General features: G+C 42.6%; 4 protein-coding genes across 8 annotated transcripts; 3 read left to right on the top strand and 1 right to left on the bottom strand.

Moving 5' to 3' along the window:
* Positions 1 to 264: 264 nt before the first annotated feature.
* LOC108064160 (glyoxylate reductase/hydroxypyruvate reductase) lies at positions 265 to 3,426 on the top strand. 4 transcript variants are annotated; one of them, XM_017151557.3, is made up of 5 exons: positions 265 to 321; positions 1,482 to 1,901; positions 2,294 to 2,631; positions 2,693 to 2,818; positions 3,168 to 3,426. In XM_017151557.3, exons 2-5 carry the CDS (start codon positions 1,504 to 1,506, stop codon positions 3,284 to 3,286), a joined length of 981 nt encoding a protein of 326 aa, XP_017007046.1. In that variant the 5' UTR covers positions 265 to 321; positions 1,482 to 1,503; the 3' UTR covers positions 3,287 to 3,426. The 4 variants fall into 4 exon arrangements, with proteins under 4 accessions (XP_017007046.1, XP_017007047.1, XP_017007044.1 ...); XM_017151558.3 differs by having other exon boundaries at positions 275 to 321; positions 1,473 to 1,901; XM_017151555.3 differs by lacking the exon at positions 265 to 321 and adding an exon at positions 1,061 to 1,326.
* A 482-nt stretch (positions 3,427 to 3,908) lies between these two features.
* On the top strand, positions 3,909 to 5,496 carry LOC108064161 (glyoxylate reductase/hydroxypyruvate reductase). The gene is made up of 4 exons (XM_017151559.3): positions 3,909 to 4,497; positions 4,711 to 5,042; positions 5,101 to 5,226; positions 5,292 to 5,496. The coding sequence occupies exons 1-4, from the start codon at positions 4,094 to 4,096 to the stop codon at positions 5,408 to 5,410; spliced, it is 981 nt and encodes a 326-aa protein (XP_017007048.2). The 5' UTR covers positions 3,909 to 4,093; the 3' UTR covers positions 5,411 to 5,496.
* A 138-nt stretch (positions 5,497 to 5,634) lies between these two features.
* Positions 5,635 to 7,274, top strand: LOC108064172 (glyoxylate reductase/hydroxypyruvate reductase). 2 transcript variants are annotated; one of them, XM_017151578.3, is made up of 5 exons: positions 5,635 to 5,753; positions 5,922 to 6,332; positions 6,414 to 6,751; positions 6,810 to 6,935; positions 7,100 to 7,274. In XM_017151578.3, exons 2-5 carry the CDS (start codon positions 5,932 to 5,934, stop codon positions 7,216 to 7,218), a joined length of 984 nt encoding a protein of 327 aa, XP_017007067.2. In that variant the 5' UTR covers positions 5,635 to 5,753; positions 5,922 to 5,931; the 3' UTR covers positions 7,219 to 7,274. The 2 variants fall into 2 exon arrangements, with proteins under 2 accessions (XP_017007067.2, XP_044249496.1); XM_044393561.2 differs by having other exon boundaries at positions 5,721 to 5,862.
* Positions 7,275 to 7,279: 5 nt separating this feature from the next.
* Positions 7,280 to 10,186, bottom strand: Oseg5 (intraflagellar transport protein Oseg5). The gene is made up of 6 exons (XM_017151577.3): positions 9,951 to 10,186; positions 9,435 to 9,891; positions 9,131 to 9,358; positions 8,684 to 9,063; positions 8,097 to 8,624; positions 7,280 to 7,929 (listed from the first exon to the last, which is right to left on the bottom strand). The coding sequence occupies exons 1-6, from the start codon at positions 10,085 to 10,087 to the stop codon at positions 7,332 to 7,334; spliced, it is 2,328 nt and encodes a 775-aa protein (XP_017007066.2). The 5' UTR covers positions 10,088 to 10,186; the 3' UTR covers positions 7,280 to 7,331.
* Between the last annotated feature and the right edge of the window lie 1,097 nt (positions 10,187 to 11,283).

Raw genomic sequence — 11,283 nt, 5'->3', positions numbered from 1 at the left:
AATTTATAAAAATTTAAAAATTTGGCTTTATTTTAAAAATTGTTCCATTATTTCATAAAACGTCTTTCTAAATATATGATTTTTTATAAAAATATATAAAAAGAAATATTTAACGTAGTCGATTTCGGTTAACCCAACCTTACCTATGTATATTTAATGACTTTTCGGCAAAAAATATATTATCATCTATTAACTCTTTTTTGGAACTGATAATTTATTTGCGATATGAGGCCCTATATAAGGCTTAAGCTTTGGGTTCCGATCATTCAGTCGTGCGGCAAACGCAAAGCTGAAAAGTATTCTAGTTCTATAGATCTCACGGTAAGAGTGCGAGAAAGAGAGAGTATATCAAGAGAAAATATTAAAGTGGTCGAGAGCAATTGAAAAGAGCTTTAGTTTATTGACTACGCGAGAAAAGTTTCAGTTCATTATTCTCGGCGTGCCAGTTTGGTGGTTGATAATTTTTGTAGTGTAAAGAATATATTAATAAAAAATATTTATTCTCTTACGACCGTGGCTGCTGTAATCCCCTTTATTTAAGAGAGCTTTTAAGAGTGATAGTTTGTTTTTCTGTGACATTGAACGCAATTGTAATTAATATCAAACTTTCAGAGTGGGTTTTTTCCATTCCCTACCATAAACAATGCGAAGAAAAGCATCAAATTGTCAAAAGTGTTGAATGAGTCGTGGAAAAGTGATTAGATGTGAACATATCTGAAAGGTTTTGTTTTCGGAATTTCGCCATAAATCTGGGGGGCCTCGAGTGTTGAGATAGCGATTAAATAACCCTAATGACTTTGAGCGTGTTTAAATAGCAAACTTTGAACATTTTCATAAATATTGTGAATAGTAATAAAAAATATATTTTCTAAATTTGCAGAGTTTATGTAATCGCATTTCCACTGAAATGAATGTCTATATATTTTGATCAAAACATATATTAAATTTTGAAGTTTAAAAATATGCAATACATGCATGTTTGTTTTTATTTATTATATTAAGAGAACTTAGACTTATTTATTTAACTTTATTTTAAGACAAAGTTAATTTTTGTTCCTGAAATAACTTTATCAACGTCGGGTTTTTTTAAGAATCTTTATAAAAACTAAAGTGTTCATACCTTTTCCAAACCAGTTTGGCGTCTTATACGCGGTAGAAGAGAACTGAGATCGATATCAGCTGCTCGCAGGCTTGAGAATACCCATTTAGAGAAAGAGATAGAGCGCGGATTATAATGCTAAACAGGTTCATTGGTTTATCGGCTGCGATCGTGGGTCGCAGCAGCCGGAGCAGCGGCTTTCCGTCCTCGTCGCTCTTTAAAGCTGGGTGCGTATGCCGCTTTTGGGCTCAGTTGCTCGCGAAACTCGACTTCGATCGCAACGCCTTAGGATGAGATCGATAGCTCAGCTCTTATTACCACTTCTGGTCGTGGCCCTGGCGATCAGCCATACTAATGCCTCCCTCCCACGCAGGGGCAGCAGGAATCAGAATCAAAACCGCACCATGTCCGCTGGCAAGGCTTTCAAGGTCCTGGTGACACATCCCGAGGTTCCCCAGGAGGGCATCGATCTGCTCAAGCAGAACTGCGAGGTTGTCCAGGTGCAGAGCGTTCCCATCAACAGGGCGGAACTTCTGGAGAAAATCCGCGGAGTCGACGGCGTCCTCTGGGGTGGACATGAGCCCCTCAACGCCGAGGCCCTCGATGCTGCCGGTCCCCAGCTGAAGTCCATCTCCACCATGTCGGCGGGCATCGACTACGTGGATGTGCCGGAGGTCAAGAGGCGCAAGATCCCGCTGGGTCACACGCCCACCGTCCTGAACACCGCCGTGGCCGATTTGGCAGTGGGTCTCCTGATCGCCGCCAGTCGCCGTTTCCACGAGGGACGCAAGAAGATCGACAAGTGAGTGCTTGAATGAGAAAAATTTTAAATATTCCACGAACCTTGGATAAATTATAAATTCTACGCTTTAAAAACACTTAGAAACCCACTTAGAAATGGATTGCTACACAAAAAAAAAACATGTTCCCGTAATATCGATAGGGCCATGTAAATTTCAGGTCATGAAACACACTTATCGAACAGGTCAAATTTTCCTGGCCTCATATCAAATTAAAAGTGATCTTAAATATCGATTTTTTTTGGTGTAGGTTGCGAACAGTTTTAACTAGGTTTGTTCTCGAAAACGATATTAATTTTAAATTTCTTTCAAAAACTAAAAACATGCTGCTAATGAAAACTGTAAATACTTTTAAATAAATTTTCGTAATATATATTATTTTGCAATTTAACAGCGACCAGTGGGAGAACTACCACCTTAACTGGCTGCTTGGCCAGGACATCCGCGACTCTACCGTGGGATTCTATGGCTTCGGAGGCATTGGCCAGGCCATCGCCAAGCGTCTGTCCGGATTCGACATTGATAAGGTGCTGTACACCACCCGCCGTCGTGTTCACAAGGAGATCGAGGAGGAGTTCAATGCCAAGAAGGTCGACTTCGATACCCTTTTGGCCGACAGTGACTTCATTGTGATCGCCTCCCCCTTGACCAAGGACACCCAGGGTGTCTTCAATGCCACCGCCTTCAACAAGATGAAGGAGACCGCTGTGCTGATAAACATTGCCAGGGGCAGTAAGTTTCAAATACCCAATGGACTTTGACAGAGCTTAAATGGTCCGTTTAACCCCCGCAGAAATTGTCAACCAAGATGACCTCTATGAGGCCCTGAAGTCGAACCGAATCTTCTCCGCCGGTCTGGACGTCACGGATCCGGAACCTCTGTCGCCCAAGGACAAGCTGCTGACGCTCGACAATGCCGGTGAGTGGGACAATCAAAATAAGTTCGGTCTATTGATATCAGTCTGACTTGCTTTTAAGGCCCCCACCTAGGAAATACTCGTATTTCTGGGAGTCTTATCAATATAGAGATTCCGTCTTATCTGCTTAGTAGTTGACAATGTCTAAAAGTATTTCGGAGAGATTTTGTTAAGGTTTCTTGAAGGTTACAAAATATAAGAGGTAGAATTTTTTTCTTTCTATATTTTATCACGTCCTCTTCGACCTTTAATGCTCCCTTTTTTAGTGATTTATTAAAACTGGTTATCTAGCTTTGCTTTATCTTACTTCAAACTCAAACTAACCACTTGATGTTTGTCCCTAACTTTCAGTTGTCCTGCCCCACATTGGATCCGCCACGAGGCGCACCCGTGCCGATATGTCCACCATTGCTGCCCACAACGTACTCCGCGGCTTGGCCGGGGAGCCCATGCTGTCGCCCGCCTACTAGGAAGTTCCATTGGAAAATGAAAATGGCTTTTTAGCTTTAACCGGTGTGGGAAGCCTGCCCGGCGAAGTGTGAAAGGCCACCAGCGGCCTTGGCATGCTTGTAGATTTGAAAATAAAAATTATAATTGGAAAAAACAACAAGTGCAAAGTGCTTAATTTAAATATGGTTGGTCATTGATTTCAGGGATGGAAAATGTTGATACCGTTGGAAGTAAAATTAGCGATTCGATGTTTATATGACCGATTGATTTATTAATATGGACTAAGCTGGATTATTCTCTTATCGATGTTAGTGATTAGGAAGCACATTATGAATACGAATTTTTGTTTTATTTTTCTTAACAGGTTTTTTTTTTCCAAAATCTCTTGAATAATTTTACGGTTTTTTAAACGTAATATCTTAATAATTTCAGATACTATTTGGACCCCTGAAAATGTTTTCAAAATAAATAGTTTGAATACCTCTTTAAAGAGCATTTAAAAATACCAAAAAAAATATTACTATAATAAAAACAAATAAATATCGCCTATATATTTGATTATTTTCATCACAGTATGCTTATTTTTGAGGGTAATTTGAATTTTATTTACGAACCCTCATTGTACAACAAGAATTACTAAGTTCTATAATTTGCATGCCAAAATAAGAGCAAATCAAAGAGCTGAAGAGCACAGTCAAAACTTAAGAGAGGGCGAACAGAAAAAGCTTGAAAAGTGTTCTAAGTGGGGAAATTTCCACTGAACAGTTTGGCGCTGCAGCCGACCGCCAATAGTTGATAGCTAAATCCCACATATATTTTCCTTCGATATGTCTCGTGCGACAAGTGCCTTTAAAGTCCTCATTTCGCATCCGAATGTCCCGACTCCGGCTTTGGAACTCCTGCGATCTCGCGGGGCGGAAACTATCATCTGCCAGAGTGTTCCACCTTCAAGGGAGGAGATCCTGAAGAAAGTGCCCGGAGTGGATGCCATTTATTGGGCTCACTATCAGCCCCTGAATGCTGGAATTCTGGATGCTGCCGGATCGCAGCTGCGTTGCGTAAGCACCATGTCCTCGGGACTCGACTACGTGGATATTCCAGAGTTTCAGAAGAGGCAGATTCCCCTGGGTCATACTCCTGGGGTGGTGAAAAATTCTGTGGCCGATCTCGCCATAGGTTTGATGATTGCAGCTGGTCGTCATTTTCACGCTGGACGCACAGAAATCGAGAGGTAAGAGAACAGCTGATTGGGGCTTTTGTCCCCAAAAGCTTTCCAAACATAAAGCTTTTTGGATAAGGGTTGCCAACTAACCAGGTATTCCATACCCTATCTAGTAGAAGTCCTTAGGTGTTTAGTCTCTCGATAAGTATCTTTAAAATACTAAACTTATATTAAAGTTCTCAATAAATAAATAAATAAATAAATGGTACAATTATCTTTCAGGTCGCAATGGAAAATCGAGCAGATCAACTGGATGATGGGCCAGGAAATTCGTGATTCGGTCATCGGATTCTTTGGTTTTGGCGGCATCAGTCAGGCCATCGCCAAGCGTTTGCAGGGCTGGGATGTGGCTAAGATCATTTATCACACTCGCACCCGAAAGGAAAACGACGGGGACTTCAAGGCTGAACACGTGACCTTCGAGACCCTTTTGAAGGAGAGTGATTTCCTGGTGGTAGCAGCTCCACTTACAAACGAAACCAGGGAGAAGTTTAGTGCGAAGGCTTTTGAGCTGATGAAAAAGAGTTCGGTATTTGTCAATGTGGCCAGAGGGGGTAGGTACTCAAAAATAGATAATTTCAGTATGAAATTAACATTATTCTTTATTTTAAGGTCTTGTAAATCAACCCGATCTGCATGATGCCTTGACAACTGGCAAGATCTTTGCCGCCGGCTTAGATGTCACCACACCAGAACCACTGCCAGCCGATAGTCCTCTTCTCAAACTGCCCAATTGTGGTGAGTTGGAATCGAGTCTTTAGCTATTTTTCAGGCTGCAATATATTTAATTTATTTTTCTGCAGTTATACTTCCCCATATGGGCACTCAGACGATGAAGACTACCATTGAGATGAGTTTGCTAGCTGCCAATAATATCTTGAATGGCATCGAGGGAAAGCCCATGATAAGGCCTGCATACTGAGGAAGTGTATGAAACTATATGACCAATATTAACTCAAATCGGAAATTATTAAATATTACACAAATAAATTGCAAATTTAGTACAAATTATAAAATTTGTGTTTTAATTATTTCAGTTATAATTGTGTTAAGAACATATTATTTGTTATCATTTTATGAAAGAAAGTTTTTCAAAAAAGCTTTCTGTTAATTTCGCTGTCAGCTTTTCAGGTGATAAGTGTTTGCGATATCTGGAACTCTATAAAAGAGTGCTACCATAGTCAGTTTTTTGTCAGTCGTCAAACAAACGCGGAGCAAAAATCTTTAGTGCTAACAAACAATTTTGCCACTTTAAGAGTTTCGAAGTGAGTTAAGAGAATATAATTCGGAAAGCTAAAACAGAAAGCTCTTTATTCAATTGCTCACATGAGAAGAGAATAATTGGGAAATCTCTGCACAGCGATTATCTATCAAGTGCGCGCCGTGACACTTGTAAATATTTCAACTATTAAATAATATCTTTTTTTTTGAAGCACCGAAAAAATGTCTACAAATAAGCCCTACAAAGTTTTGATCGCGCATACCGATGTTCCTCCAGAGGGCATAGAAATCTTAAGGGAGAAATGCGAAGTTATTCAAGTGAAAAGTGAGCCACCACAAAATCGGATCGAAATTCTCGAGAAGATCAAGGGCGTACATGCCGCCATCTGGGGCGGTCGAGATATCCTCAATGCCGAGATTCTGGATGCTGCTGGGCCACAATTTAAAGCGGTATCCACCATGTCCTCGGGGATTAACAACGTGGATGTGCCGGAGCTGAAGAGGCGGGGAATTCCACTGGGAAGTACTCCTGCGATGCTAACGGTTGCGGTTGCAGATTTGACAGTGGGTCTACTGATCGCCGCGGCTCGGAGATTTCAAGAGGGCCGCAGGAAGATCGACAGGTAAAACTAAAAAAAGTATCTTTAATTTGTTAAGATTAAGTTTTAATATGATCTTTTAATATTAACATTGTACAATTCCAGTGACAACTGGGACAAGGACCATCTGAACTGGATGCTGGGTCAGGACATCCGAGACTCCACCGTGGGTTTCTACGGCTTCGGAGGAATTGGCCAGGCGGTGGCCAAGCGTTTGTCCGGATTCGATATCGACCGTGTGCTCTACACCACCCGGAGTCGTGTCAGCAAGGAGATCGAGGAGAAGTTCAACGCCAAGAAGGTGGATTTCGATACTCTTCTGGGGGAGAGTGACTTCCTGGTCATTGCAGCCCCTCTGAACAAGGAAACACAGGGTTTGTTCAATGCCACCGCCTTTAATAAAATGAAGAAAACAGCTGTGCTGGTCAACGTTGGAAGGGGCAGTAAGTATTTCTGTATTTAAAACGATTTATTTGTGACTAAATGATTTTGCTTTTGCAGAAATCGTAAATCAGGATGACCTGTACGATGCTTTGAAATCGAACAGAATCTTTGCAGCTGGCTTGGATGTTATGGATCCTGAACCTCTGCCATCCAAAGACAAATTACTGGCACTGGACAATGTTGGTGAGTTTATAATTTGATCATTTGATTTATTAGTTTAATAAGAATACCTGTTCTAATCTTATGCTTTAACGTTTTTGACATCCCCTGACACTTTAAGTTCTTATCTTGCAAGTTCCATTATCATAGTGCACTCAACTATATTTTTTTTGTTTCTTCCCTTACAGTGGTCACTCCGCATGTGGGCTATGCCACCAGGAGAACGCGTATCGACGCCGCCACCTTGGCATCCCACAATGTGCTCCGAGGACTGGCTGGTGAGCCCATGCTATCACCGGCATACTAAAAAGTACCAGAGTTCATTAAACTTATAAAAACACTGGAATAAATATTTAGAATAATTTCTTTGGTTCTTTGATTTCCTACTGACAAAATTATACTTTATATTGGATGGATACTTTATTCACTTAGATGGTCAGCCTCTTCCTTAACAACATGAGGCAGGTAGAGTGGATCCCACTCCTCCCGCTGCAGGGCCTTGAGATACTTGCTCCTTTCCTGCAGAACCCGCGGCATCAAGTCCGGCACCTCCATTTTGTGTTTCTGGGAGATCTCCAGGGCTCTCCGCCAGTTGTGCATCCGCAGAGACAGACCCACGGCCTGCTCGATTTTCTTGCCGTGCAGCAGGATCGTCTCCGCCTCCAGCATCCTGCCCAGCATTAGTGAGTTCTCGGCCATCTGCTCCGCACTCGAGGGCGTCAGGGTCTTCAGATGCTGCAGGTAGCTCACCTTGTCGATCTGCAGGGCCGCCGCGTAGGCCTCCTCACTGATCTGCAACTGGTGCTTCCTGGTGGCCACCGCCGCCAGAGTGGCCCACAAGCTGGCATGCTGCCCCATCCGGCAAATCTTCAGCGCCTGCTGCCACTGACCCTCGAGAAGGGCGCGATGCAGGATCTCGCAGTACATGTTTACATTGACTGGGAGCAGGGCGCCGGCGCAGCGGAAAGTGACCACCGCATCCTCGAAGCTCTCGATGGTAATGTTCTTGCCAAATTCCCTAGAAAAAAATAGATTAAAAGCGAATTCTTCAGCATAATCAAACAATTTAAGAATCAACATTTCCCTATCTACATTTTTTTTAAATTGATAGTTTTTCGAGAAAATATAGTGATAAAGTTTGGCGTGTTTTCTCAGTTTATGGTTAATGTTATATAGATTACTTACGCCGTATCCAATGTAACAGTGGTCAGGGCAATAATCGTGGGATCGGCGGCACCCTCGCCGGGACAATACCATATGCTGTAGCAAGAGTCGTGCACTCCCACCAGGATGTTCGTTTCGCTGGCCCACATGATCGCGGTGAGCTGGGTGCCGATCTTGTAGATCTCATCCGTGCGGTCGCCATTTAGATTGCGGGTTCCACTCACAAAGAGCTCGCGATTGGAGTCGATAAAGGCCACAAACTGATCTTCCGAAGTTCCCGCTCGACAGGCTGCAATCTCGGCCAGCTGCTGCTTGGCCCTCAGCGAATGGGGATCATACTGTCGCGAGGCACCCGGAATCAGATCGAAAAGGTGCAGCAAAGTGGGATCGGAGTTATCCCTAACGGCCAGGACATCGAGGCCCAAGGATAGCGATCGCCAGGTGAGCAGCGGAATCTGCGCCTGGGAGCCCGGGTATCGCGGATTCAGGTGCAAACGACCCGTGTAGGTGTAGACCCAAATTGACGAGGCATCCAAGATCATAAAGTACCTGAAGTAAAAGTAGAATATTTAATTCTTTTCCTTTAAATTACAAGTTAGAAAACCCACTTTTTGCCCACTTCAATCACCCTTGTGTCATTCCTGCCATCGACAATGATCGGCGTATTGATGTACTTCTCATTGTAGATGTGCACTTGGTGGGTGGTGGCCACCACCAGATGCCCATAGCCTAGTCCGAAGTTAACCACTCTCTGCGGAAAATCCAGGAGATCCTGAGTGCCAGTCGCAATGTCCTTCAGGGCAATCGACTTGCGACTCTTACTGGTTGCCTTGAGGTTCCTGGAGATCAACTGCTGCTCGATGGCATAGGCCACAATCAACTGACCCGTGGAGGTGCCACAGGCCACTTGAGTGCCATCTGTTGACCAGGATAGGTTAAAGAAGGAGCCCACACTGGGAGTTGTGAAGCGAGCGCTGCTGTAGGACCACTGGAATGGAATTCAATCGGAATCAATGATTTTAGCACCATAAATCTGATATCCTATGAGGACTCACCCCATTGCTGTGGCACAATTTGAGCAAATTAAATGTGCCCACCAGCAGGTAATCCTTCTCGGGATTAAAGGCCACACACGTGATGGCAAACTCTTCGGCGGAACTGGTAAACAGATTGGCTCCCTGGGCATCCCAGATCTTATAGCGAAAGTCCTCGCCACCGGAGGCTATGACATTGGATTGAGTGGACCAGCTGAGGGAGAGCACGAGGCCATCGTGGGCACGCCACTGGAAAATGTAATATAAATTTAAGGCTACTGAAATATTCTCACTAAACTTAAGTAGATAATATTTTATAAAATACCCTTATAAGTTTGCTATTGGCCGCCAGTGGCTTGATGGATATGTGTCCGCCCTGGCAAAAAACAATGGAGGTGGAGTTGGGCGCCCAACGAGCGCAGTGAATGGCCTCCTCGTTGTGCACCACGGTGGATCGCAACATACCCGATCGTGACCAGATCTTGATCACTCCATCCTCGCCGGCGGTGAGAAGACCAGCTCCATCGGGACTCCAACGACCCGAACTTATGGCCGCTCCGTGGGCGGAAATGCTCCGTTCCACGCGGGCACTTTTGTTCAGGATGACGAACCTTCCGTCATTACTGCAGATTAGCAGGGTGTCGCTGCCCTTGCCACCACCACTGCTCCTGCCGCCCAACAGGAGCCAGTGCAGGTCGGTGGGCACAAAGTCATCCGGCAGCTTGGCCACCTCCACAGAGTCCCGACTCACATCGCTCCATTTGAGGATCTGGTGGTCGTCGCTATGGGATATATAAATCAATTATCATTTTTTCACAGCTATCAACTGAAAGCCACTCACCTCACAAAATATATCTCCTCATTGCTGCTCCAATCCACACAACTCAGTGGATAATTTGCCACATTTTTGCTGGCCTCCTCTGAAGCCTCCGAATTTTGTATGGAGCTTTTCTTGCAGATCCTGGTTCGTAATTTCATTCCGTCAATATTTTTTACAACTACAAAACAAAATATTTTCTTTGTTTGGGCTAAAGAATTTGGTTGTCAGGGAGATTTAATTCAAGTGTAGCATTTTGGTTTCCATGGAGATCGGGTTCTGGTATTCGCTAAATGGTTGTAATATCGGCTGGGACATAAAATTACCCATACGTGATTCAGTGACTAAATAATTTCCTCAATTAATAGTTATTACGATCTTTTGTTGTACGGCCTAATCAGACGCTGGAAATATTTTAAAATAGTTGAAAATTGCTTTTTTATAATTATGCATTTATTTATTAAATAATTATTAAACTAGTTTATTTTAGTCTATTGAATTTGGACTTAACTTGTTATACCCTTGTAGAGGGTATTATAATTTCAGTCAGATGTTTGCAACGCAGTGAAGGAGACGTTTCCGACCACATAAAGTATATATATTCTTAATCAGCACCAATAGCCGAGTCTATCTAGCCACGTCCGTCTGTCCGTCTGTCCGTTTCTATGCGAACTAGTCTCTCAGTTTTAAAGCTATCGCGATGAAACTTTCCCGAAGGTCTTCTTTCTATTGCAGGTAGTACATATGTCGGAGCTAGCCGGATCGGACCACTATATCTTAAGGCTCCCAAACAAATATAAGAAAATTCATTGTAACTTTGTAGGAAGTAGGCGTTTTGATTCTTGACTACTTAAAAACAAAATTGAAATAAATCGAAACGCTGAATCTGGAATCCCTGGAACTGCACCGAGTGAGTATTCTTTTATCTACAAGGGTATATAAGCTTCGGCTGGCCGAAGGTAGCTTCCTTTCTTGTTTTTTTATTGATTTATTTGTGTACATGATTATAGTTTGATTTATGATTAGTTGTACTTATAATACACTCAAAATAAAATTAACCCTAAAGTCAAGGAAATCGCCCTATTTTTGTCTTCAAGACAAGCTCGCCCTAAATTTTAGGGTAAGGATTTTCTAAAAATATTGTCGAAATATTTCTAAAATCTAGGGCTAGAAGCCATAAAAACTAGAAACCACTTTCTAAAATATAGGAAAATATTTCTAAAATATAGGAAAACATTTCTAAAATATAGGAAAGTATTTCTTAAATATAGAAAAATATTTCTATATAAAATGGCTTCTTCCACGATTTTAGAAATAGTTTTCTAAAATCTAGGGCAACCATCCCTAAAATAAATAA

Source organism: Drosophila takahashii, chromosome 2L (assembly GCF_030179915.1).
Source record: "Drosophila takahashii strain IR98-3 E-12201 chromosome 2L, DtakHiC1v2, whole genome shotgun sequence".
NCBI classification, from domain to species: Eukaryota; Metazoa; Arthropoda; class Insecta; order Diptera; family Drosophilidae; genus Drosophila; species Drosophila takahashii.
This window is presented reverse-complemented; position numbering and strand designations above follow the sequence as displayed.

Coding starts and splice junctions, on each gene's coding strand:
- LOC108064160 (XM_017151554.3), top strand. CDS start 1,235: ATGCTAAACAGGTTCATTGGTTTATCGGCTGCGATCGTGGGTCGCAGC. Junction 1,327..1,472: donor TCGTCGCTCTTTAAAGCTGG/GTGCGTATGCCG, acceptor CCTCCCACGCAG/GGGCAGCAGGAATCAGAATC. Junction 1,902..2,293: donor GGACGCAAGAAGATCGACAA/GTGAGTGCTTGA, acceptor GCAATTTAACAG/CGACCAGTGGGAGAACTACC.
- LOC108064161 (XM_017151559.3), top strand. CDS start 4,094: ATGTCTCGTGCGACAAGTGCCTTTAAAGTCCTCATTTCGCATCCGAAT. Junction 5,043..5,100: donor TGTCAATGTGGCCAGAGGGG/GTAGGTACTCAA, acceptor CTTTATTTTAAG/GTCTTGTAAATCAACCCGAT. Junction 5,227..5,291: donor TCTCAAACTGCCCAATTGTG/GTGAGTTGGAAT, acceptor ATTTTTCTGCAG/TTATACTTCCCCATATGGGC.
- LOC108064172 (XM_017151578.3), top strand. CDS start 5,932: ATGTCTACAAATAAGCCCTACAAAGTTTTGATCGCGCATACCGATGTT. Junction 6,333..6,413: donor GGCCGCAGGAAGATCGACAG/GTAAAACTAAAA, acceptor GTACAATTCCAG/TGACAACTGGGACAAGGACC. Junction 6,936..7,099: donor ACTGGCACTGGACAATGTTG/GTGAGTTTATAA, acceptor CTTCCCTTACAG/TGGTCACTCCGCATGTGGGC.
- Oseg5 (XM_017151577.3), bottom strand. CDS start 10,087: ATGAAATTACGAACCAGGATCTGCAAGAAAAGCTCCATACAAAATTCG. Junction 9,359..9,434: donor CCAATAGCAAACTTATAAGG/GTATTTTATAAA, acceptor TACATTTTCCAG/TGGCGTGCCCACGATGGCCT. Junction 9,064..9,130: donor AATTGTGCCACAGCAATGGG/GTGAGTCCTCAT, acceptor ATTCCATTCCAG/TGGTCCTACAGCAGCGCTCG.